Here is a 25,807-nt window from a genome sequence, read left to right on the forward strand (position 1 = left end):
GGTTTAATACCGAATTGCTGCAGCGCCGCACTGTCTCCTCTTTAAATGTCTGCCAGCTGAGATGCGGACTGCGCTTCCCTCCACATTATTGGCTAAGAACCATGTGGACCAAATCGAAACTTATCCGCCCCCTACTCCGAGGCCTGAATGCAACACAGGGAGCAAGGGGGTAGGACACCTGAATGCATCACACCAACTTAAGGATAGTTTGACTGATAGCACGACTGAGGAGGGGGAGCACCTGAACGAGTCACTGAGCTAATTGAAAACAATATAATAATTGAAAGCAGGTCAGGACACTTGAATGCATCACAGAGGACAAAGGAGGGATGGTCAGTGAACTAAAAAAAAAAGGACTGCAAAGACCATAATATACGACAGTGGCCAAGAAGAGACAATACATGTGAATACATCACATGAAGGGCTGGACTCTTGAATGCAACATAGCCAGCAAATGAGGGCAAGACACTTGAACGCCTCATAAAAAAGAGTAGGGGGCACTTGAACACAACCGAGGCGTAATGAATGTATTTCTGACACCTGAACACGTCACAGCGAATGTATGGGAAGAGCAAATCAGGGAGGGTGCCTGAAGGGGAGGACACTTGAATGCAACACAGGGAGCAAGGGGGTAGGACACCTGAATGCATCACAACAACGAAGGACGACACATGGATAGTTTGACTTGATAGCATGACTGAGGAGGGAGAGCACCTGAACGAGTCACTGAGCTAATTGAAAACAATGTAATAATTGAAAGCAGGTCAGGGCACTTGAATGCATCACAGAGGACGAAGGAGGGGTGGTCAGTGAACTAATCAAAAGGACTGCGAAGACCATAAGACACGACAGTGGCCAAGAAGGGACAAGGCATTTGAATGCAACATAAGAAGCAATGAGGGCAAGGCACTTGAACGGCTCATACAAACGAGTAGGGGGCACTTGAACACAACCATGGCGTCAAGGATGTATGTCTGACACCTAAACACGTCACACGAATGTATGTCCAATGAACTGAGGGGATGTGGACAGATGAGTATAGGACACTTGAACGCAACACATGCAAAGTCAAGGAAGCTCGACATTTTAATGCACCATAGTGAACAACCAGGGTACGAGCCGTGAAGGCAACACGTGTAAACAGTGCGGTAGAGGAAAGAATGAAGGGTACTTGAACGCAGCTGAGAATGAAGTCAGACATTGCTATACATCGCCCCCTTGTGGATGCTACAATATTACAAGATGAAAGAAAACTGTAGAACGTAGAAATACTGTTTATTTTTCGGAAAGGTCTTTTGTACTGGCTGCTGGCTTGGAAATCAGACAAATGACATGTCATCAATACTACTGGGCTATTTTTTTTTCATCATTTCAAAAGGTGCATTTGTTTTGGCGTTTTACAAAAAATAAAACGATATGAAAATATGTAACAATAAAAAAGGTAAACAGAAGCCACGGTATACATAAATAAAAGACTCCCAGTCATCCCACCAATAAACTCATTCACCTGCACTCTAAACTACTCAGGCAGAGGCACAATTCATGAAGGCCATAAGACGAGACAAGCAGCACTTAATGTAGCTCCAAATAAATTAACTCCCACGTGTGTATCGTTTTTTCCCAGCTGCACATGAAGGCACATGAATGCGGTCTACAAATCCACAGGCTTGGTGGCAGACAGCAGGCGAGGTTGGTTAAGAGGGTTTCTCGGTGAGCCTCGGTAATGTTGCACCTCTCTCTTCGCCAGCTGCTGCAAAACGACCTTCTGAGCTCCTGCATCGGCGAGAGAAGAGTCCACTTTGGTCTTGGGTTGGACCTTGTTGGTCACGTCGCCCAGAGCACCGGTCTTGACTTTACCGGCCAAGAGGCTTGGCTTTTTGGGTGGCACTGGGGGTGGCTTCTTTAGGGGACGTGTGCTGTTCTCTCCGTTCGGTGGCTGAGGGTGTGGGTGGGGGGACAGGCCGCTCTCGAGGCTCACTGCTTTTATAGCATTCATGCCTTGACTGGTGGTCAGCTCCAGATTCCAAGCGGGTCTCCGGCTCTCTCCCAGAAGAGAGTTGATCCTGCGGACCGCCTGACGCACAGGGGTGCGCTGAAACTTGAGCGGCGACTTGATTTCCTGGACTCTGCCTTTGGGAGACTGAAGGGTGAGTTTGTTGAAGTGTTGAATGTGGTCCGCCACGCGGGACTTGTGGTGGGCCAGCCGGTTTGGACTTTTTGCGCCGGCCTCTGCGAAAGACAAGTCCTGGTGATGCGCTGCAGTGACATTTGCGTCAACGGCATCTGTGCCCAGCTCATCTCCAAGGTCTGGCTTGTAGGGAGTAGACTGAAGTCCTGGAGAGACACGCATTCTGAAGTGGGCCGGACTCTGGATGTCCAGAGCGTCAATCAGCCTGCTACAGCGTACCTGCCCCACAGAGTCGTTGCTTCCTGGCGTCGCAGAGCTGCTGCGGCTTTCGGCGGCAGAACAAAACGAACTCTGAGGTTCTCTCACTGGTGGACTGCAGCTCCCAACAGACTCTAAAACTACACTATCAATATGCAAAGGCGATAAGGTCGCTATGTCAAAGGTAAGGTTCTGCTCATGAACCAGACCTCTCTGGCTAGTCGGTGTCGCTACCACGGGAGTCTTACAGAGGATACTGTCCCGTGGTTCTGCTTGTACCGTCTCCTGTGTTAGAGCTCCGAGTTCGGCACCGGCTTCTTGGAAGCTGTTCTCAAGCTTCGGCAGGGGCACTCCAGTTTGGCAAGAGGCTTTGAAGATGGAGGACTCGCATTCTAGGCTCTCCGCGCTGGAAGCGCAACACAGCTTCTTCGGAAGGCTGGACGCAGTCAGCGGTTTGGACACGACTATGGTGGGTTCAGACACGCAGTTGCTCTTCAGACGCACACTCGTGGGTGTATCGGTGAAGGCGCCAACACTGAAAGGCTGCTCTCCTCCAGGGGCCTCCACGCTCCATGAGGTGCAGTGGACATCTGGGTCGCATTGAGGGGTCAGCAAGTTGTCCTCAGACTTACTTCTAAACGTTGAACCTATCAAGGTGGAGGAGAAGCAGCTATTAGTTATGCAAAAAGCATTAAAAGAAGCACAACCTTCCACAGTTGGAGTGGACTTACTCTTGGAGTCGACGTTTGTGGGCTGAGCCGATGGACTGAACACGGTCTCTTTGGTGAAACAAAAACTGGCGGTGCTCTCCTGGGTGGCAAGTCGCCAGCCTATGGACTCAGACCCCTACACCAGCAAGCAGCATGGAATGAGAAATGAAAGATGAGAGAGATTTATTATTGTGTTAAATGAAGCCGCAGATGCCACCCACAATGCAACATTTAGTGTTAATGCTAGGACTTTTGGGGTTAGTTCTTCAGAAGATGGCAGAAACCACTCAGAAGAAACGACATAATGGATGTTGATGTCAGTCCTTTTTATTAAGTCAAGAAAACACATTAATATAGAACATTTGTTAATTATTGACAGCTCACCCAATGTACCAACATATACAATAAATATAGACGTGAAATGTCTAATGTAATAGTGCTTTGCATAATATAGCAAAATGATTGGACATGAAAATAACATTTACCCTTGTACCATAACCCAGATGTCAGTGAAAATAACCATATGTTCTACTTTTAAAACCATGCATGCATATACAGTAAACCTCGGATATATCGGACTCGGATATATCGGAAATTCGCTCACAACGGACAGATAAAAAAGAACCGATTTTTCTGTAATGCATTTCCAATAAAAATTCATTGCATATATCGGATTTTTTATAACGGATTTCACCTATTTCGGACAAAATCTCCAGTCCCGTTCCAATGCATTTCCATTAAATTTCCCTCGCATATATCGGATGGCCGCATCGTGGCGCTCCGATTCGCCGAATCGTGACAGGCCGCTATACGACGTCATTTGCAGCGTTGCCTGCGCGTCCAGGTACATTGGAAACATAGTCAAGGAAGTGCCTTTTTATAACGGATAAAATCCGATTAACGCATATACCGGATATAAATCCGATATATGCGTAAAACGGACATTTTCCGGTATACGCATATAACAGATTTCGCTTATATCGGACAAAACCAGTGGGAACAATTGAATCCGATATATCCGAGGTTTACTGTAGTACACTCCCTGCAGGTCTTCCCAAACTTTGAAGGGGAAAGTTAAAACTTTCCATTTTAACTCTGTCAACACAAACAGTGTGCATATGATATATTGCAAAATATAACATGATTTGCACAACAGTGATGAAAGTCCTAGCAGGGGAGCGCACTTACGGCGTCTTTATGGTTCCTCCCCAGGCTGAAACGCAGACGGAGCGACTTGCGCGGTGCCTCTTTTTTGCCAACTTTGGGAGAAAAGCAGCCGGTGCGTCCCGATTCAACTCTTCAGGATAGAAATCAAGACAATAATCAATGCAAGACAAGGCAAAAAGTACACAATGTTCATCTTCATTCAAGACCGCCTACTTTGGTACAAGATGAGCTCGTTTGCTAGCTATATGGCAGAGCAAAAGGGGACCGTGACCTTTGTGAAGGTGAAAGCAAGGTGGGAATGTGTACCTGCTGACTACATGTCTGCTGCTATGCCGTCTACTCTTTCTCCTTGCTGAGGTGGCCGCCTGCTTTCGAGACTTGCTTGCAGAGGGAAGGGTACTTTGGGAGGCATCCAACACCCCTGAGGCGCTGTAAGCTATAAAACAGGAAAGACGTTTCAAAGGAGCCACACAGCAGAAGGTTTTTGCTGGGCTTTGGACAATTAGACAATACCTGATCCAGGAGTAGAGGTCCCACTGAACAAAGAATTGGGAAGTAAGTCCATCCCAAGGTTCTTGACAGATCTACGTTTTTTGTTCGAGAATCCAAACGAATGACCAGAATCTAAAGGAAGCTTTCGCTTGGAGATGGGCGTCGCAATCACAGGAGTGGTAGAAGAAAAGACTGGTAAAAAAAAATTCAATTTGGTTTATTGGGATGGGATAATCTCACTCCAAATGATCTGAACTCATGTTTCTGTGCCGTTTCTATAGAATAATGCTGCATGTATGAGTTGAGCCATTGTAGCTCGTAGCTGACATGTCTTGTTCGTGCTTGAATGGGATTCAGGAGACGGAGCCTCGGCTGGTTGCAGCCAAGCCGCACATTTAATTTTGCACCATCTTGAGTCAAGGCAATTATTCAACAATCAATTCCACGCAATCTACAGCATCCATAAAATCCCTTACGTCCTTGCTGTTGACATTTTGTTTAAAAATAAATAAAAATCAAGTTTAAAAAAAAAAAAACTTACCTCCAAAACTGTGCCTGTTTTTTCTCCTCATCCCTGAATTTTGGTCCAGCTCCCGAAGCTCGTTGTACACAGGGGACAGAACCCCCGACTCACAGGCAATCATGGCTGATACTTTCTCTTCCAGGAACTGTGGCAAAACACCTGTAACACACACACACAGTAAATATTAGTGCTTAAGAAGCCTGAGGCGGAGAAGTCAAGTGTGTTAGAGGTGTGTGCAGTGGTACCAAAGTTTTCGGCGTGCTCTATAAAACAGTGAACTACAGCCGTCTGCAGTTTGAGGCGTTTCTCTGTGTTGGCATTCATCTTTTCTGTGCCGTCTCCGGAGTGGAGGAGGTTGGGAGCCAAGATCACGGACAGGTTGCAGATGTCCATCTTATTTTCTGCACTCCTGTAATCAAAAAAGCAGCTTTTTAAAAAATATATTTTTAAGAAATCACCCATTTTCTATCCTATCCCAGCTGACTACAAGCTGATCATGTACAGTATAATATAAAAATGTCACAACAACAAATGTTGCTGGTTGATAATTGTGCTACAAATTGTCAATAATTTATATCATCTACAACATTTGAGGCAATTTTTGTCATTTATTGTCATGAGGTGTAGTTAACATTTGAATCACAAGATGGCACCCAAGTGTTGTGTACCTCTGTGAGCCACATTAGCTTGACAGAGATAATTTAATGTACAGTATGTTGTTGACAATAAAAGACGTTTGAGATCAACGTTTCAGAGAAACAGAATGGTCGCGTTTCTTGTGCAATGTAGCTAGTGACACCGTCTGTGAGCGCGCACCATTTTGCACTGTCATCAAATATATTGACAAAATTGAGCTTTAACACTTCTACGCAGTCTTCTTAATGAATTAATTTAAAAGTAGTCAAATGGGTATCGGTATAACTGGCATGACTGATCAAAAAATGGAAAGGTAAGCACCTCTTGGACACATTTTGAAGGAAGTCAAAGAAGTGCCGCAACACGCTTTGGTTCCTGTCAGGCAGCAGAGAGGACAGAAGCATGGTGGCGCAGGTCTGCTCCTCTTTGGTAGCGAGCTGCTGGGCCTTGAGAAACGCCTCCTGCAGCTCCATAGGCAGCACCGGCTCTGGCAGTTCCCTGAAAAACTGCTTCACCAGGCCGGCCACATCACAAGGAAGAGCAGTCGCCAGGCACTCCTCGCCCGAATCCACTTTAGCCTAAAGATGCACACAACAAAACCCTTTTGTCCAAAAGCTCCCTTTCAAAAGGTCAAGGTCATTCGGCGACAGCAATGTCACCCTACTCACCCGTAGTGCTTTCAGGCGGACAACAGAGCCCGATTTTCTGAAGAGGCCCTCTGTGTCGATGTGTGCTTGGAGCTTCATGCATGCATCTACGAGGAAGCTAGGACAAAACAGATATGTTAGTCTACTCAATCTCAACATATATATCCACTCAGTAGGAACACATATTTATACAGTGGAACCTCCAAAGTCAAACACTATCCATTCTATGACACTGGATGACTTCCCATTGTAAAGTGAATTCATTCATTCCAGCCTCAAACATCAGAAAAGTTTGTTTTTTAACTCTACAAGCAATGTTTTCAGTAAAAACTATTAAACATCGTAAAATAAGCTTTACATTAAATTCCATTTCTGGCTCCATGGTTAATGTTTCACAAGAGAAAACAATTTCCACTGTGCATATGAATGACTATTTGCGCTTACCTTGGCACGCAGCCACACTCCATGTTATAATATGGCAAGTTCTCCAAAGGTACGCCAAAAACCTTTGACTGTGGGCACAAAATTACAAAAACTTTTAAAAACAGTCTTATTTATATATTGTGCATTGTTTATACAGATACTTTTTAGTACACTTTTGTGTTAACCTCAGGATTTTCTCCATATGTTGGCACAAGCCCAACCAAATGAGGAAGTAAAATGGGATTTGAAATGACAAAGTCTCATGGTCAAGAATCTTGTGACTCCCAACACGATTCCAAGTGCATGGGACCAAATCAGGGGGGCATGCTTTCAATTATTCGGAAATACATTCAGTAGTCTAAACAATATTATGTCAAATGGATATAAAGGTTGATATGTCAACACCACACAGTCCTAAACAGATAAAAATCACAACATACAGTCATTGAAAATATTATTAGACCACCTTGAATCTTCAGCTTCTTGTTCATTTGAATGCCTGTTCCAACTAAAGGCACATTTGTTTGGCCAAATGAACAAGACAAGTCCAATATTTTTTCCCACTGTTGAATACGAATAATGTTATATGTTCTAACTTACCGAGTTGTTGGCAGTTGACTTGCACCTGGCTGCTTTGTTTTTGTTGCAGCTCTTTGTCTTGATTCCATAAGCTGACTGAAGATGTTGCACAGCCACAAGTCGGATCAAATTTCTCTCGTCGACCATCATTTTAAAAGACCTATCTAGCTTCTACTTACAACACTGTATAGTACAGTAATTTTTTAAAAAGCCTCGCTTTCTTTCCCAAAAGTAATACCAATACTTCTGTTGCTAGGACATTTTACATGTATGTAGACGTTAGACGAATTAAACTATGGCCTTTTTTTTAAAAAAGGGAGACGGGGCTAAAAGAGTTAGTTAGCTAAAATCAACTGCTCGATTAGCTAACACGAGAAGACGTTAGCTGTAGGGCAATAGTGCTAACGTTAGCCAGCCACAAAACAGAACTTAACTACGGCACGTTGCCAGTAAAGCAAAAAATGTTGCCACGAAATTTGAAGTCACCCCTTATGGTCTCCATGCGTCGAATACGTTGAACTATACCAATTAGCTTGTCTACGACATTGCTTCAGCGTCCATACGACGCCATTTCGTTAACTTCGGTGCGAAGTTGTCTGCCCGTTTCCGCTGTGTATTCAAACTTACAGCGCCTGCCTTCTGTCTGTGCGCTGATTGGCTGACACAGTTTGAACGCTGTTGACTGTAGCGTTTGTTTTATACATCCAAGGCACACTACACGGGCGGAGCTATAGCTTGAGACAGGACAAAAGACACGTTTGGAGGAGGAAGCTATAAATCGACTGACCCCAACATCTGCACATATTTGTAACATTTGTAAATTACTATTCGCTCTTATATGAACATATGGTACTGTATATGAAGGTTATACAGTTGCAAGAAAAAATAAATTTGTATGAAACTGAAGGGTTAAAAGTGGTTTTCGTCATTTACAGAAAATTTTAAGTAATTTTCCGGTGTCCTCTGTGGTGGACATGTGGTCATACTACTACTTTTCAATATAAAACTATGAAGATGTGTATATTCAAGAGCAAAAACGACTTCGCGTATCATTCATAATGTGACCAAAATATGTAACAGGAAATGTAAAAAATGCCCAAACGAAGAAAAGATAAAAACACTGTTTTATTTCGCCTAATCGCAGCAAGGGGGCAGCAATGCGCCAGGCAACGTTTCAATCTGCAGGGGAAGAAGAGGGAGAAAAAAAAACGAAGAAGACCTATCACACTTCCGGGTTAAAGTTAGTTCAAGTAGAGTTCGTTGTCGCCTTCTTGGAATTCTAAATCCAAAAAGACCAAATTGATATTATTGTATACCACTGCGCAATTTTCTTACAGCTCTTATATCCTTATATAAAGGGATGCAACATGGCAATAACCTTAACTGTTGTCAGTCGTTGTTTTCTCGCGAGGTTAATGTCACACGCTCGGTGTCATCCATCCAGCCAGTGTCCGAGCCGAAGAAACATTTCCCTGATTGACACACCAGGCAGCCGACTGGCCACGGTAGTGTTATACAATCACGGGGGAACCGGCGAAAACACGCGACTGGACCGAAAAGCTCCATCGTGGGATAGGAAAGGAGGAGAACGCGACGACGACAACCACTTCCGGCTGCTTCAGACGTTGTCAGCGGGCTTGGGACTCTGTGGTGCTGTGTTTCTGGACATTAAAGAGGGCGGACTCGCAAAGAAAACACAATCAAATGGGGTACTTGAACGCATCCTTTGGTCAGCAGAGTGTGCGTCCCCTTTTAAACCGGACAGTCCTCGGTATAAATACAACTTTATTGCGGATGTTGTGGAAAAGTCTACTCCGGCTGTGGTCTACATAGAAATCGTAGGCAGGTGAGTTCCCTTAATGGACTTATTAATACTTATTACAGACCCCAATAATAGGAGACAGCGGTTATATGAATTGAAGTGTTAATTGAAGCATTTACAGTAAACATAGTGTTTCTTTTTCATATGAATGGATCTTATGTAATTAAATATCACTGTTTGCTTTTTACAGACATCCATTTTCAGGGAGAGAGATGGCCGTGTCCAATGGTTCTGGTTTTATCATCAGCAGTGATGGACTCATAGTGACCAATGCTCATGTTGTGGCCAATAAGAGAGGGGTCCGAGTCAAGCTGACTAATGGAGAAGTATACCAGGCAACCGTGCAGGATGTCGATCAGGTGGCGGACATTGCCACCATCAAAATCTCTGCAAAGGTGAGTGAGAGTTTAATTCCACACACGTCCCATACATGTGGGGTAATAATGACACTGTTGTATTTTTATCTTGAGCAGGGGTCTCAAACTCAATTTACTTGGGGGGCCACTAGAGCTCGGGTCTGGGTGAGACTGGGCCGCATCAGGTTTTCCAAAAAAAAAAAAACGCATTTATTAAAAACAAAAAAATTAAAAAAAAAACTTCACTTTGGTTCCAATTTTCTACAAGAAAAGCTCTGATAAAACATTCCACTGTTTTCAAATATCTTACTTTTTATTTTTCTACACAAAATAAGATGAAAAATAAACAAATCAAGAATAAAGAAAATCAATCACAGTAATAAATAAATATAATAATAATAATAATAATAAAACGGCAAATAATAAAAACTTAAGAAACCACATATAGTTGGTGGGTAGACAAATTATTTTTTTCAGATTAAAATGAACAAAGCATTATTAGAGCCCTGTAGACATGACAAAACACGACTATAGTCACATTTATACTCTTTTTATTTACAACATATTGCGCAACTGCAGGGTCTTGAGACACATGCTAACTCGCAAACTAGAGAGCTAGCGACCTAAACGGTAGCCTTCAAGTTATTTCCTTTAAACTTAAATAGCCAAAAACTTACCGCTTCCACACGGATAGGGAGGATAACTATTAACAGTTATTTAACCTTTAACATGAACATTAATCAAACATAATTTTTTCTGGGTACATGATACCATACAGCATCCATATCAAACTTGCGCGGGCCGCACTAACATTAAACTTTCATATCAAGGCGGGGGCCGCGTGTTTGAGACCCCTTGATCTTGAGTCATAAAAAACTGGTGTTGAAAAACCACCAGGGGGCGCTCTTGATCTTAAAATGCCAAGATGGTCAACAGTAAAATGAACCTATGAGACCTTCTTCACTGCATTCTTGACTTTTGTTGACGTTTTGAGGCTCTCCTCCATTTAACTGCAGAATCCTTTACCCACACTCTCACTCGGCCGTTCGTCTGACGTCCGTCAAGGGGAGTTTGTCGTGGCCATGGGAAGCCCGTTTGCTTTACGGAACACCATCACATCAGGCATCATTAGCTCAGTGCAGAGAGGCAGTAAGGAGCTGGGCCTGTCCAATCCCAACATGGACTACATACAGACGGATGCAGCCATCGATGTGAGCGTACAGTAATGAGACAGATGTTTTGCCACTGGAGTTTGATTGTGTCTTGTCTGATTTTTTGGGCAGTTTGGGAATTCCGGAGGCCCACTCATCAATCTGGTGAGTCTGTACTATGAATGCTTATGTATCACAATCATTGTGGCTCATCTTACACGTCATTATCATGTACCTAGGATGGTGAGGTCATCGGGATAAACACTATGAAGGTCACTGCAGGAATCTCCTTTGCTATCCCATCCGATCGCCTGAGATCTTTTCTTGATCAAGCTGCAAACAGAAAAAGTATACAAGTTTTTTTTCCTCCTGTACAATTATGGAAAAATCTCTTAACAGTCATATCCTGTTATTTTCATTTCAATAGAAGGTTCCTGGTTTGGCCAGTCGGAGACAAAGCGACGGTACATTGGTGTCATGATGCTAACACTCACGCAGAGGTAAGGATGGCAAGTGCATGAAAGAGTCCAAATCAGTTTGTCACCACAAACGTGTTTTTTTTGTGTTGGTTCCACAGTATCATTGCAGAGTTGAAGTTGAGGGATCCATTTTTCCCAGATGTGACACATGGAATTTTGATCCACAGAGTCATCGTCGGTTCCCCAGCAAACAGGTACAGCCTGGATCACAATACAAGTAACCCTAAAGAGGTCATTAATATTTTTTTTTTGTACATGAAACCACTGTTTGTAACATGAAGTATGCTTTTCAAGTCGGGATAGCAGAGTTGATCTGGTAATTTCGATCTATATTCTTTTTCAACTCAAGGCAAAATTACTTGAAAGTAGCACAAAATCTCATAGGTTAACATTGGAGGACGTGTTTAAACTTTTATAGGTAACAGCTTGTAGGGAATCGGTTCAAATGTTCCTCACTTAATGACGGCTGTCCTCGTCAGAGCTGGCCTGCTGCCAGGAGACGTTGTACTGGAAATCAACGGAGCGAAGGTCAACACCTCAGAGGAGATCTACACTGCTGTCCGCAGCAGCGATAAGATCACTATGGTGGTGCAGAGAGGACGAGAGCAGCTTCACCTGCAAATGACTCCTGAATACACGGAGTGATAAAGCAGCCACACCACAGATGTTTCTCTCATTTTGACCAACCAGCCAAGGGACTAATTCAGGTCTGGGAGGGTCATCACAGCTGGAATTAAATGTTTTCTACAAGGAAAAGTGGATTTTTGTCTAGTGTATTGGATTGATTTTGTTTACATGAAACTGCTTACGTTTCTGTATTTCCAACAAATATTTTTTTCGTAAAGTTAATGACATGAAACAGTATTATATAAGAGCCGTTTAATGTTGGACAGCAACAATAAGCGTGGCATGATTGATTACCTGATCAATTACACAGACGACAATTAACTGAGCAATGTTGGACAACTTACCAATGATCTCCCTCATTTCCCTTTTGAACGTCAAACAAAGACCATCCATGTCATCGCGTGTTTGATGGAAAACAAAGGTCGTATAATGTGAAGCAAAGCAAACCAGGTTATGTTTTGACAGAGCACGTACATACAAGTGCATTTCCCTGTTATTCATACAATAATACCAAGAAATTAATAAAGTGACATGTACTGGACTGCTACACAATTATACATAAGACTGAAGCTAACATTCAAACCACAGCAGGCTTAAAACAATATGTTCATACTTGCGGACTACAGACATTAAGAGTACTCTACAACATACAAAGTATGGGAGCAAATGATAAAACTGTTCGAATCCCATTACAACTAGTTTAAAAAGGCTTAATATATATATATTGCTGGTAATAGTTTTCTTTTTAAGAAAATATAAATTGTGCGACTGAAGCTTACAATACACTGCTGGCAGTTGCGCCAGGTTCTCGGTGACCTGCTGGAAAAGGGTCATCTTGAGAGGCGCTGTGTGCTCAAGAGACTCCCAGGAAGAGACGTGGGGCGGGGGCAGGAGAAAAAAAAAAATTAAAGTGGAACTTTGTGGTGTCGGAATTCCCTCCTAGTGACCCAGATGCTGCGGTGGCACAGCGGAATGCTATAGACTTCACATGATGTGCACAACCGGCAGCCAAAACCAAGGTGGACGTATTCAGATTCATAAATAAGACAAAGTTGGGGTGAGGGTTGTCGTGAGGAGGAGGAGGAGGAGGATCTGTCGTGTCAATTTCAGCATCGCCTCAGTTGACATGGTCCAATGCCCGCAGAAGCTCCTCCCCTTGCAGCAGACACTGGCGACCCTGTAAGGGGGCGTTGACCTCGCAGTCGTAGCGAGTGAGTTGTGGCAGGGTGAAAAGGCTACTGGTGGCCTCTGATGTGCTGCCTAGCAGGCAACTTGCCAAATCTACCACAAGAAGAGACTTAAGTGTCATGGCAATTGTCGGCTAATAATTTGGAGCAATCAACAGCCGTCGTCAATTCACCTGACGGTAGCAGAACTACAGTTTGGGTGGTGGACTTCAGCTTTTTCCCATGTTCCTGGAGCACGGTATCCTGGGAAAATATAATACATTGTTATTCTAGGAACTAATTATATGTATTTGTGTGAAGTGTGAATGCTGAGATTTTTACCTTCCCAACCATCACTCTTATGTCTTCCAGTTTTCTTTTGCGCTGTGCATTTTGCGCAGCCAGGGTCCAGAGTGACACACCCTTCTCCAATTGTGGTGTTCTGCAGCACAGGCATGGAATAATGATGCTCAAGATTAAGAAATGGCTAAATATAGAAAAAGAAATACCTCTTAGCGAGGATCACAGAAGAGGGCGAGACAACGAGTGGCTCCTGCGGCGCAGGAGTGGTGGCACAACTTCCATGCGAGCCGGAATAATTATGGACCTCCTGTTTGACAGGTGAGCTCTCCAAGGATTTGACTGGTCCACAAGACAGAGGCTCTTCTGGGCTCAGACTGCGCAGTTGGAAGTCATCGTCCATGGGGATGTAGGGAGCTAACATCTCCAGATCCAAGTCCTCCGTCGTCTGGAAGGACAGAGAATGATCCCCTCCATTACATGCTTTTTTTTAATTTATTTTTTAAATTGATCACAAATTATGAATGACAATTCCTTAGTATTTATTTACCTGTGTGGTAAAGGGGGTCTTGGGTTGGGTATCAATGGCAAACAGCTTCTCCACTAGATCGAGTTTGAAATCAGACATGTCCGAGTCCATGGTTAAGCAAAAGTCCATTAGTGGAGGAACCTGAAGATAAAATTATAATATTATTGATATTATTAATAGAAGTGGCTGGAAGTACAATTACAGTGTATTCTACCATAAGGAAGTTGTATATTAGTTTAATACGCCCTTCATCAAAACTAAAATATCAAAGTCATTCAAATTACAGTAAACCTCGGATATATCGGAAATTCGCTCACAACGGACAGATAAAAAAGAACCAATTTTTCTGTAATGCATTTCCAATAAAAATTCATTGCATATATCGGATTTTTTATAACGGATTTCGCCTATTTCGGACAAAATCTCCAGTCCCGTTCCAATGCATTTCCATTAAATTTCCCTGGCATATATCGGATGGCCGCATCGTGGCGCTCCGATTCGCCGAATCGTGACAGGCCGCTATACGACGTCATTTGCAGCGTTTGCAGCGTTGCCTGCGCGTCCAGGTACATTGGAAACATAGTCAAGGAAGTGCCTTTTTATAACGGATAAAAATCCGATTTACGCATATACCGGATATAAATCCGATATATGCGTAAAATGGACATTTTCCGGTATACGCATATAACGGATTTCGCTTATATCGGACAAAACCAGTGGGAACAATTGAATCCGATATATCCGAGGTTTACTGTACATGCTAATCATGCCATTAAAAAAACTTCTTAAAAAGACGGGTCATCGGGGCCTGAAAACAAAGAAGTGGCACCAAATAACTTCCGCCCAAGCTAATCAGAACTTTTCTTCCGGTCACACGCACAAGAAAAAGTTTACCGATAGTGAAAACGTGAGTACAAAAAGTACTTAGATGTTTACAAAAACGTGTAGCGTTTACCTGTGCTGGGCTGTGATTGGTTGCCGGTGTGGACGCGGGGCTTTTTCCATCCACAGTTTCGACAGTGAGGGGCTCACTTGGTGGCAGAGGGGAAAGAGGCGCGGCTAGCTTGTCGCTCGTGGCAGGAAGCATCACGTCATTGTAGAGAGGCACATCTTTCAGCAGCTGGATATCAGCATCTGTGTCAGAGGATCGACTGTTAGAGAGCTTCAAAGGTATTTAGAAGACAATTGGAAAGGAGCACAAACCAGGGCAGCTGAAGTCCAGGGATATGATGGTGTCTCCAGCTGCTGGAGCCAGCAGCGTGAGGGCTTCAGGCTCTTCTTTCAGCTGATCATACAAGCTGGTCACCGGCTTCGGCTCAACTGTTTGTGTAAACAGCTTGATCACATCCAGCTCGGGGGGCTTCTTCTCCTCGACCAGCACCTCCTTCAGCGGGGATGGAGACTTCTCTGGCGGGCAGCTCTCCACAACAGCATTGTCGTCATCCTGCTGCTCCTGCTTTACAGGCTTCACATCTTCTGTCTGCTCCAAAGACATAATCACTTTTTCCTCCTGGATGCCACTGCAGAGAGGACATACATTGCTACAAAGCTTTTCCCGGTGCTTTTTGCTACAATGGCTATACGAATAGATACTTGAGATGATCAATGAGGTCTTTTTGGGCTCCTTTCATACCTGAGAACAAAGTTGACACAGACAATGCATTGTGGTTGAGAGTTCTTGTTGTTGTAGATGACAGTTGCTTGCGTCTCCACCCACACAAAACCACCTCTCTTGGCCAGCATCCGGTATTGGCCTGTGCTGACCTGGCCCTTTGCAAACACTGAAACAAACATTAGCATTGCACCGCCGTCAAAAAATAAATATGTCTAGATGTTCTTTTCAACCTCCTTTATATATTATATATATATTATATACCCCAAGTTGCATGCATCGTTTACAATTTTGCTTACAGTTATGATGAGTCTTGGTAAGGTGGTCCGAGTCCAGAGCGTGGTAGTACTCGTACACTGAACGATTCAACAGGTCTTCCGGCTCATATCCCATCAGCTCAGTGATCCTGTAGGAGCACAGTAGTCGGAAGTTATAAATAAAGCTCTACACCAGAGCATTACGTCGATCACGTAAACGTCACTTTGTAGATGCCATATGATATCAGACAGCTGGCATTATGCTCCTCCATTGCGTTTCAAAATACACAATGAGATGCAACGTTCATCTTTATTATTGCATGCACCCCTGATTTACATGTAAAATGTACATAAATAACACTGAACACTAGGTGGCAGTATGACTATTACACTGAAGGATTAAGGAAGTACAGTCACCTCTCGTCACAGTATGTGAACTTCATGTCCATTGTATGGCGGCTGAGGAAGGTCTTGGTGTCCAGAGGGACTTCAATGTTGGAAGGGTGTGGAATAGGGTCACAGATGAGCACCAAGTAGGGAACTGGTGACTCCGCATGGTCATTGGCAGTCTGTGCTGTGAGGCTGTCATGAAGGCACACGTGCCCGGAGCAGTGGAGCACCTGTAGATGGTCAAGACAAGGACGGTTAAGGGTTACTTCAACCCAGTCCTTCTTATCTTAAAGAAAAAAAAAAACATGGTTTGGTTCATGCATCCGTTCATTCTCCAAAAAAACAAAAACTCTAATTAGTTAGTTAGTGTATTTAACAACTAACTTACTTTTAAAAATGTCCAAGCTGCAATGTAAACTAAGGATCAGATATCAGCTGGGTGAAAAATACAACAATGAAAAATTCTAGACTGCCTCAAATATGGCTGCATAATAAATCAATCCCACAATGGAAAAGTTCATTAGAAAATCTTTGTTGGTGAAACACACTGGAATGATCTTCAACATTGACAAATAACTGCACTGCAAAGCGAAATTATGTTTTGGGTGTGGGAATACAATTTTCCTACTACAAGTAATCTGAACTCAGTGTTTGTACATCATTATGGGTACTTACTGTCTTTAGCATGGAGTTGAAGAATTACACACCCCTAATGGCCCGTCTAATGTGTATATGCATTACATACCAAATAACAGACTGATTCATTTGAATTCAAACTACATTTACACACTAATACCCAATTTTCTTTGTTTACTGATTCCACCCTGCACTTTACATCATTTTGACAATCTTTCATTACCTTCCATGTAGCGGACTTGACATTGACAGTACGGCCCCGACTGGTGAGTGTGCACTTCATCCGAAGGAAGAAGCTACGCTCTGCGTCCAATTCCTTGGCCTTTTTGGAGCCTGAAATTGTGTCCACAGCAAGTGAAACTTGATTCAGAAGAGAGAACTAGAATATCATCTTTGTGTGCTGAAACTGAAATATTCTTTTCACCCTAAGTGTTTTTATGTACATTGTTTTTCTCCTGCAGAAAATGCAATTCAAAGGGGACCTACAATGCTCATTTTTGAGTTGTGGACTCCTATAGAGCAGCTACACACAATAACCAGAACAGAAAGCTTTCTAGATCTTCCAGATTCTGCACCTATTCCAGCTGTGTTTCGTGCTTCCTGTGAAAACGGTCAGTTTTAATTTATTGCACCCATGGCCCACCTCCAGGCACACCCACTCCACTGTGTTTGGTAACACTCCCAAGTGCTCAGAAGTGTGCCGATAGCTGCTGAAGCCAACCGATAAACTGAACATTATAGGACAATAAACGGCAATTTAGCTTTTTTAAATGTCTGCTTACAGCCACATGTGTTGGATCCCGAATCCGATCCGGGAGTTGAGACTGGACACTACAAAGTTTCACTCCAAAATAAGTTACTTCAAGACATCTCTCAATGGTAAGTAGCTTTAGCATTTTAGCGTTGACAGATTAAAATATTTTTCTTTTGTTGGTAGGGAAGCAGGAACTCCACCAACTTGTGCCGTTGTCAGGAATTTTAAACAAATGTAGCTTTCCCTTACACCCAAAAAAAACACTTCCTGCAAGCCATTGCTAACAACGTAAACACAAAAGCAGAGCTTGGGGGAGGGCAGGGAGCATATCTCACTGACACAGCACGCCCATATAAGGAAGCCTGCCCATCTGTGACATCACAAACCTCCAGTTTTACAACACCCTCTGAAACCATTTCAAAACGTCTTTCAGAACTCACTTCCAAATTCACAAACCTCATTATCTGAAACATCGTTTAACACAAGAATACATCATTCAAACTACATTTGTAGGTCAGAAAAGTGGAAAAAGCATAATAGGTCCCCTTTAATTCAAATATTATCATAAAATAATGCGCTGGTGATGCAGCATACTCTTCCAAACACACACATAGTGTACCTGCTCTGTGGACCAGCATCTCCCTCAGTTCCTCCTGATCACATGGGTGCGTAAAATCAAACACGCTGTGTCCAGTCAGGTCAAACTGCAGAGATAAGAGACAGAATGAAATCTCTATGCAAGCATTTCATGCAATGCAATGTAAACCTTCCTCATCCTTAGAGAATTATCACAATAACCTTCTTCTTTATCGTTTCTAAAAATGACTCTACACCCTTATTTAATTCACATTAATGACACATTCTCAATTCAGACCTACCTGTGCCAGGCCGAGACACTTGTTAACATTCTCAGAGAGATAGACCATATCTCCATCTTCAGAAAGCACCATGAGAAAACCATCCAGAGCTTTTAAGTAGGAGCTGTTCAGCTGGGTGTCCAACTCACTCTCCTCCTCTGATTTTGGCTCGTCTGGAAAAGCAAAGCAACACATTCAAATAGCCAAAATGTGCAAATGTCAAGAATTAATCTATATGGATAGAGCAACTTGTTGAACACAACGAGTTTTTCCTCTTTCCGAATGACTTTTCCGAAAAACAATGGTATACATGGAAAGGAATATTCCAATCTCTTGTCTACATGCCGCTATAATCAAACAGAATAGTCAATTGGGCATGTGCAGTAAAGCGTAAACATCAACATCACGTGATACCGGCTTCACTTGTTGGAATAATTCCATACATTTTTAGTTAGTTTTTCGTTTGTCCAGTCTTGAAATTTAGTTTGGATCAAAAACAAACTTTCCCCAGCAGTCCAGTGCCGATTGCTCGCCTCCATTTTTAAAACTGAAGAACGTTTCGAGCTGCGTGTTACATCATATCTGAGCATGCGCTGAAAGAACGCGCCCGGGATAAATTTAAACAGGAAAAGATCAAATTCAATATTTTATAATTAAACTCGGGACATGTTTTATGTAGATACATATATTTTCTTTTTAAAGAAAACTGGACTTTAGAAGTGTTTAGATTCTGTTTCACAGATGGCGGTAATAAAAGTAAGAAAAGTAATTAATTTAACTGTAAAGCCTAAAATTGAACAACAGCTGTGGACACTGACCAGTGCTGAGGAGTTTCCTCAAGCGCAGGTAGCTGATGGTAAGTCTCATGATGGAGGCCTTGTCCAGGCTGGAGCTGATGCTGTGAGACAGAGGTAGCTGCTGGGCCAGCTCGTAAAACACCTCCGACTCCTTCCCTCGCCGGCATCTCGCTGCATCCCTCGACTTTTCCTTCCTCCGCTCCGAGCTCACCCTGCAGGCGATAGGCGGTGGTCGGTCATCGTGTGTACAGATTGGCTCTGCAGCTTTAACTACTTCTTCTTGACGTTTGTTTGTTTGTTTTATGTGTTCGTGTTTAGGGAGAATGGGAAGCCAATGGCCTGCCGAAGGGTAAGGACACAGCGCCTTGATTCTGCTAAAACCAAGCTTATCACCAAGACTTCATCTGGACTACAGTGAAACCCACATTTGTACTTGTACAGCTGCCGGATTTGCTGTAGACCAAAAGAGGAGAAGTACACCCCCTCGCTGTGGTTGGCTGAGAAGACCACGTGAATCATCTTCTCTGTGTCACGGTGCACAACCAGAAGAGCTTACACCACCAATCATTTTGACATTTACGAGCACAGCTTAACAAGCTGCAGGAACAGTAGTAAAACTGGCACCCATGCAGTGAGCCAACAAACACGCAACTGACAACTTAAGAGTAGCGTAATACTCTTCCTTTCTCCAAGTTTAAGTTACCGTTCGTGCAATTATGCAAATATTAGCCTTACAACTGTTGCATGATTATTACAGATAAGTTGAAGCCTAGGGCAACTATACAACAAAATAAAACATTTCAAATCATTGGTACCACACAGTCGATGTAATTGAATTTAACAAGCACTTGCAGCTTTTGTTGTCTATGTAATTTGAAGCTCTCGAACAAAAATTGGATCAGCTCACTAGAATTAGCTTTCTCCATAATTGAATCACTGGCTGGGAGACAGATTGTTTTCTTTCAGGCAAGGAATGAAGCAATTTCACTTAAGTCGAGACTTGTCAATAAAATCCATTGTGATAGGTATTGCATTGCACCAATCGTCCAAATAAGGCATAGGCCAAAGATCGGTGAGTCTGCAAACAAAAGCTCAGGCCAAAAGCAGAAAAAACAGGTAAAAATACAGTTCCATTCCAAGGTGCATGTGGATGGAGAAGGCCAATCTAGCGGCGTGACGATTACAATTATCTACAATGTGACTTGGGGGGAGGTTATTGGCAGACGTATGGAGAGCCGCCTTCAACACCAGGATCTCCCAAGCGTCACCAATCAATACTACTGACAAATAGCCACGCTATTTTCAGTAGGCCTCACATGATGCAACCATAATGTTGGGACACTTAAGCGACTAAAGTCAGTTATATTTCAACATTTGGCTGACGCTAACCGGAGTTGTCTTTGGATAGAATGTCTGAACTTCTCCATGACAAAAATTTCAGTGAAATATTCGATTACTAAAATATTCAATAGCTGCAGCTCTCGTAAGTTATCGAACAAAATGAGCACAGCAGCTGTTCAGAAGTCCCCGGAAGCGCTTGGGAGTGTGACCAATCACAGTGGAGTGGGCATACCTGGAGGAGGGCCAGGGGTGAACTAAATTAAAGACTATTTGAGTGGGAAGCAGGAAATCCACGGAAACACTGCAGAAAGAGGTGCAGAATCTGGAAGATCTAGAAAGCTTTCTGTGCAGGTTATCGCGCGTAGGTGCTCAACAGGGGGAACATTTATTTTTAACAGGAGTACACTTTCACAAAAGATGCTTCCTTGAAAAGCATACTTTGTTTGCTGATTCAATGTTGGTGTAAACTATTTTTTGGAAACCCTAATTTAAATTTTACACAGGTAAATGGGATATTGCTGAAAGTGCTCTTATTTTGAAGTGTGTTGTGTGAATGGAGAGGCACTGTGCAAATGATAAACTTGTTGTCCTTGATTTACTCCCATCAGCTAGCATCCTGAAACCTTGGGTTACATTGGCATCCGTTCATGGTCAGAACTAGACAGGACGTCCTATCTTTTCATGAGCATGAACTGATTAAGCCTGCGCGAACACGAGTAGTCGAGTTGCAATCAATTGAAAATGTGTGACAGTTGATGCTTAAAAAAAATAATAATAAGATGCCAACTTATTACAATCATCAACAAAGTCTTTAAATTGTCTTTGACCATTTTATATAATATCACAGCAGTTAACTTATTAAATGTCTTTGACATTTAAAAAAATGTTAAACTGACTTGATAATATTGCTTGTACAGTTAAGCGATTTTACAATGATCTCCTTATACACACACATTGTTTTCCCTCTATATGAAACTGAAATAGCCCGTGAAAATAACAATCCCCAGCTGAGATGAATGCAATCCCTGTCGTGAGGCCAATGTTACATAACACCACTCTTGCACATGGTCATGCATGACCAGCAGCCCTAGACAAATACCCTACAGCAAAATAAAACATGTGCTGCTACGATTTTGCTTCTTTTATCCTTGACATTTTTGCATAAATCCGACACCTGTATGAACATGATATATTCAAGTCATGAATAGATGGATACCAGTGGACAGGACATTAATGGTGAAAAAAATCACCAGTGCACAATGAAAAGCCAGTAAGGGGTATTTTGTTTCGAGGGACTGACCTATTTCACTAGAGATGTTCTCACTGTCTGTCAGTACTGTTTAATTTGACAGTAAAGTTTGTCTTATGTGTTACATAATTCAGTGCAGGATAAAAATGCTTTCTCTAACAGGCCAATGACCCCGTGGCGGCATTTTTGGTAAGTAGCAGAAAGGCACAATAAGCAACTATTGATAACTGTCAGAAGAGACCAATTGATCAGACAATTCTGCTCAATGAAAACAGAGAAAGAGCAGTCCCTTTGTGACCAGGACCATTGTTGACGATACAAAAATAAATACTCTAATTGCAGGCTCCGGGGGGAAAAAACAAATGAACAGAATTGACTCGAGGAAAGGGGGGGTGAAAAAAAAATCAGTGCACTGACTGCCAGTGCTCTGCTCTCTAAAGTGGGAGCCAACATTCCTTTCGCTCTGTGTTCTGTTCTCTGGGTGCAAGTGCTCTTCTTTTTCTTTTATTTGGGGGCCGCTCAGTCAAAACATCAGACAACAAGGGGCTTTATAAAGAAACATGCTAGTGTACAGAGCTTTTGAACACCAAATACACTTTCCTTTGCCTTCCCTCTGGACAGGAACCAGGCCAGTAAATTGTAGTGAAAATTAAAGATTGTGCAAGATTAAAAACATGGCAAGATTTTGCGTTCAGAAAGAAAATATCTGCTGGGCACCAAGTCTGTGATGATAATAAATATATAAATCACACCATAACTAAAAATTAACTTAATAATTTTGCCAGGCAGGAAGAGGATTCACTCTGTGCATTGGTTTTCAGCGCCTTGACCTTTGTTTTGTAGAACAATGCATGAACGGTGTGAGCCCTTTTGTCAGTCATACAATCTTAGTGGGGCTGCTAGAGTGAAATGCAACAGAAGTAGTAAAATTCAATATATTGTCAGATTTTTTCAACGTCATATCATCAATTTGTGTGCATCAATTGAGTGTCCTGTGACACTCAGGGTGAAAATTTGGAAGTGCTATATAAAAAGCAAAGTGGAATGACAATGTGCAGCTGACGGGGTGGCAAATGGGGAAACAACATTGACTCCCACACTGTGTACAAGTAGTAAAAGGTATGAGTTATCAGCTGGAGACATTATTTTTCCACATAAGCAACACTCCCAAGTTCCAATACAATATCTCCTTGCAGGGCTGCAAATGACCACAATATACCCCAATGGACATACAATGTTTTTCCCAATATGGGAATGAGCGCACAATTAAGAGTAGTGCTGCTAATTATGAAAAGTATAAACATAATGAAAGTCTCTTTCCTGATTGGATGGAATTATCTTTCAACAAGGCTCTGTTGCCCTGTTCACAGAGCCTTGTTTCAACAAATCCATCCGTTATGTTGCACAGCAAATTATATATCGGTTACTAAAAACGGAACTTCCACTGCAATACAAATTTGGCAAGCACTGTTGACGTCAATGCTTGGTGATTAAGAGATGAACAGAAATAATACCGCAGCAGTGTGTGGCACTACCTACATAATGCAAGTAAAGCTAGGAACAGAATATTTACTGAAATACAAAACAGGATATCATGACAGTTATTGGACCTACTCAACTGGAAATATGCCTGATTTGAACTTAAGCAAGAAATTTGGAGCCAAATATATTTCTATATAAGAACTGCAAACGATGTTTTCTCCAGCAATATACAATAAACTACTCACAAAAACTCACTGATAATACAAGGAAATGTCCCATTGTTTTTAAGGTTGCCATATTTTTCAAAATCCTACACGTGATAAAGCAGCCAACTTAATAGCCATCAAGGATATAAGATGTGACAATTTAAATGATCTGTGCTGTTAATAGCTGCCAGTACATAAAACTACTGTAAGTCCTGTCGTCTCTCTGCGGTGCCAATACCCAAAGGTACACTTTGTACTCACGTACCTAAAATAACAGGCCGGATTATATATATTTAATTAAAAAAAACACACAGCAGCACTGCTCACAAGAGATAAGACAGCTAAATGGGCGTCAAATCTAAACAGAAGCTATTAGCGTGATAAAACCTGTCAAAAACTCGACGACCATAAAACAAAAACGTAGCTTGCAGAGTCTTTAACTCGACCTTTTTTTTAAACACTCATACGCGAGTAAGTAGAACAAAGTTAGAAACAGCAACAAATGAATGCTCGTTTAATTCGCAAAAGTACACATTTATTGTGGATAGCTGGCGATGCTAGCTAGCGACATTAGCTGCTAGCTAACAAAATAGCGTCGCTAGCTATTATGTCCTCTTAAATGGAAGAGCGAGTAACATGTAACCTTGAAATACAGTCCATACGCGCCCGCTAATTGTAACATTAAAACCTCCACCGAAGAGTGAAGTTTTCAATGAAGTACAAGGTATTGTTACTAGTGTTGCGTAACGTTACCTTTTCTTTTCAGGTACAATTCCTGTGTCCATTTCAGGACTGAAGAACCCGAGTTAAGTCGCTCGATGTTGTAATCAAGCGGTCTTCCGTCGAAGAAAACAAGCCACACGACTCGCAGATTTTCCACCAATACAGACGCGGAGCTCCTTTAAATGTGTGGTAACAGTCGGTATATTTTGCGAGGGAATAAGTGTTCCATCCGTTCAAAGGCAGGCGACTAGTAGCGACTGCCACGCTGGAGACCTGGAGCTACAAGACGGAGATCGCTAGAGCACAGTCCCATAGAGGATGCGGGGTCGCGCAGTCACGTGTTCGGCTCATCGTGGACGCGCCTGGGAAATATACACCTACAGTACTGTCAACCTTTCCTGCACCCGGAAATAATAAAGGCACGTGCGTATTTTTTGTAAACAAAGGAAAAAGAAAAAAACACTTAATTTCTGCCTTTAAAAAACAATACTGGAAAAATGTAATAACTTACGGAGATCCCCAACAAATCACCTACAATCCTGATCAAAATTTTATAACTAGGTAAAAAATTGCAATAATTTGAATTTACATTTTTGCACTGTTGGATCTTAATGAGGTTCTAAGTAGGGTTTCAAAATGCAAAAAAAAAAAGAAACAGTAAGCAATAAAGTTATTAAAACCATTAAGTGAAATAGGATGCACGTGGGCATAGTGAACTGTTGAAAAACATTATCATTATCAACGATGGTTTGACGCCCCTGCACAATCTGAAGCTCCATTGTTCCATTGAAGGAAAAAGCACCCCGAATAATGATGGCGCCCCCCGCCCCTCCACGGTACCTTGTGTGAAAACATCTCAGTGGGATCTCCATGTCATGCCAGTAACGTTTCATAGTCGGTTCCATCAGGACCGTCGAGTCCCATGTTTGGTGCTCTCTTGCAAATCCCAAACGGGAAACATTTGTGGAATTGAAGGAGACAAGACCTTTGAAGGACCTTTTCATCCTTAAAACTCGACTTTCACCAAAGCTGTATGACGGTTGGGCTGCACGGCGGTCGAGTGGTTAGCGTGCAGACCTCACAGCTAGGAAACCAGGGTTCAATTCCACCTTCGGCCATCTCTGTGTGGAGTTTGCATGTTCTCCCCGTGCATGTGTGGGTTTTCTCCGGGTACTCCGGCTTCCTCCCACATTCCTAAAACATGCTAGGTTAATTGGCGACTCCAAATTGGGTTTTCTCCGGGTACTCCGGTTTCCTCCCCCATTCCAAAAACATGCTAGGTTAATTTCCGACTCCAAATTGGGTTTTCTCCGGGTACTCCGGTTTCCTCCCACATTCCAAAAACATGCTAGGTTAATTAGCGACTCCAAATTGTCCATAGGTATGAATGTGAGTGTGAATGGTTGTTTGTCTATATGTGTCCTGTGATTGGCTGGCCACCAGTCCAGGGTGTACCCCACCTCTCGCCCAAAGTCAGCTGGGACCCTCGTGAGGAAAAACTGGTAGAAAA

General features: G+C 42.6%; 3 protein-coding genes across 3 annotated transcripts; 1 reads left to right on the forward strand and 2 right to left on the reverse strand.

Annotated features, from left to right (window-relative positions):
- Nucleotides 1-1,068: 1,068 nt before the first annotated feature.
- On the reverse strand, nucleotides 1,069-8,292 carry LOC131140071 (rho GTPase-activating protein 11A-like). Its single transcript, XM_058090160.1, has 11 exons — nucleotides 7,585-8,292; nucleotides 7,006-7,073; nucleotides 6,583-6,679; nucleotides 6,236-6,492; nucleotides 5,524-5,687; nucleotides 5,297-5,437; nucleotides 4,777-4,947; nucleotides 4,570-4,699; nucleotides 4,285-4,393; nucleotides 3,118-3,232; nucleotides 1,069-3,033 (listed from the first exon to the last, which is right to left on the reverse strand). Exons 1-11 carry the CDS (start codon nucleotides 7,711-7,713, stop codon nucleotides 1,652-1,654), a joined length of 2,763 nt encoding a protein of 920 aa, XP_057946143.1. The 5' UTR covers nucleotides 7,714-8,292; the 3' UTR covers nucleotides 1,069-1,651.
- A 464-nt stretch (nucleotides 8,293-8,756) lies between these two features.
- On the forward strand, nucleotides 8,757-12,127 carry LOC131140073 (serine protease HTRA2, mitochondrial-like). The gene is made up of 8 exons (XM_058090163.1): nucleotides 8,757-9,409; nucleotides 9,576-9,780; nucleotides 10,758-10,952; nucleotides 11,025-11,057; nucleotides 11,132-11,240; nucleotides 11,320-11,392; nucleotides 11,470-11,565; nucleotides 11,851-12,127. The coding sequence occupies exons 1-8, from the start codon at nucleotides 8,931-8,933 to the stop codon at nucleotides 12,014-12,016; spliced, it is 1,356 nt and encodes a 451-aa protein (XP_057946146.1). The 5' UTR covers nucleotides 8,757-8,930; the 3' UTR covers nucleotides 12,017-12,127.
- A 108-nt stretch (nucleotides 12,128-12,235) lies between these two features.
- hif1aa (hypoxia inducible factor 1 subunit alpha a) lies at nucleotides 12,236-24,610 on the reverse strand. The gene is made up of 15 exons (XM_058090162.1): nucleotides 24,328-24,610; nucleotides 19,318-19,508; nucleotides 18,521-18,672; nucleotides 18,262-18,346; nucleotides 17,112-17,221; nucleotides 16,280-16,482; nucleotides 15,905-16,011; nucleotides 15,627-15,774; nucleotides 15,197-15,513; nucleotides 14,949-15,127; nucleotides 14,015-14,134; nucleotides 13,674-13,912; nucleotides 13,507-13,606; nucleotides 13,359-13,428; nucleotides 12,236-13,279 (listed from the first exon to the last, which is right to left on the reverse strand). The coding sequence occupies exons 1-15, from the start codon at nucleotides 24,357-24,359 to the stop codon at nucleotides 13,116-13,118; spliced, it is 2,217 nt and encodes a 738-aa protein (XP_057946145.1). The 5' UTR covers nucleotides 24,360-24,610; the 3' UTR covers nucleotides 12,236-13,115.
- Nucleotides 24,611-25,807: the final 1,197 nt, after the last annotated feature.

This window comes from Doryrhamphus excisus, chromosome 13 (genome assembly GCF_030265055.1).
Source record: "Doryrhamphus excisus isolate RoL2022-K1 chromosome 13, RoL_Dexc_1.0, whole genome shotgun sequence".
Classification (NCBI taxonomy): Eukaryota; Metazoa; Chordata; class Actinopteri; order Syngnathiformes; family Syngnathidae; genus Doryrhamphus; species Doryrhamphus excisus.

What these genes read in the sequence shown, in the direction of transcription:
- hif1aa (XM_058090162.1), bottom strand. Translation starts at nt 24,359, where the DNA reads ATGGACACAGGAATTGTACCTGAAAAGAAAAG. An exon ending in TGTGTCAACTTTGTTCTCAG is followed by an intron (nt 15,514 to 15,626) that starts GTATGAAAGGAG and finishes TCCTCTCTGCAG; the next exon opens with TGGCATCCAGGAGGAAAAAG. An exon ending in TGTAGTTCTGCTACCGTCAG is followed by an intron (nt 13,280 to 13,358) that starts GTGAATTGACGA and finishes TTCTTGTGGTAG; the next exon opens with ATTTGGCAAGTTGCCTGCTA.
- LOC131140071 (XM_058090160.1), bottom strand. Translation starts at nt 7,713, where the DNA reads ATGATGGTCGACGAGAGAAATTTGATCCGACTTGTGGCTGTGCAACAT. An exon ending in AAACAGGCACAGTTTTGGAG is followed by an intron (nt 4,948 to 5,296) that starts GTAAGTTTTTTT and finishes TTTTTTTACCAG; the next exon opens with TCTTTTCTTCTACCACTCCT. An exon ending in CACAAACGTCGACTCCAAGA is followed by an intron (nt 3,034 to 3,117) that starts GTAAGTCCACTC and finishes CCACCTTGATAG; the next exon opens with GTTCAACGTTTAGAAGTAAG.
- LOC131140073 (XM_058090163.1), top strand. Translation starts at nt 8,931, where the DNA reads ATGGCAATAACCTTAACTGTTGTCAGTCGTTGTTTTCTCGCGAGGTTA. An exon ending in CCATCAAAATCTCTGCAAAG is followed by an intron (nt 9,781 to 10,757) that starts GTGAGTGAGAGT and finishes ATTTAACTGCAG; the next exon opens with AATCCTTTACCCACACTCTC. An exon ending in ATGCTAACACTCACGCAGAG is followed by an intron (nt 11,393 to 11,469) that starts GTAAGGATGGCA and finishes TTGGTTCCACAG; the next exon opens with TATCATTGCAGAGTTGAAGT.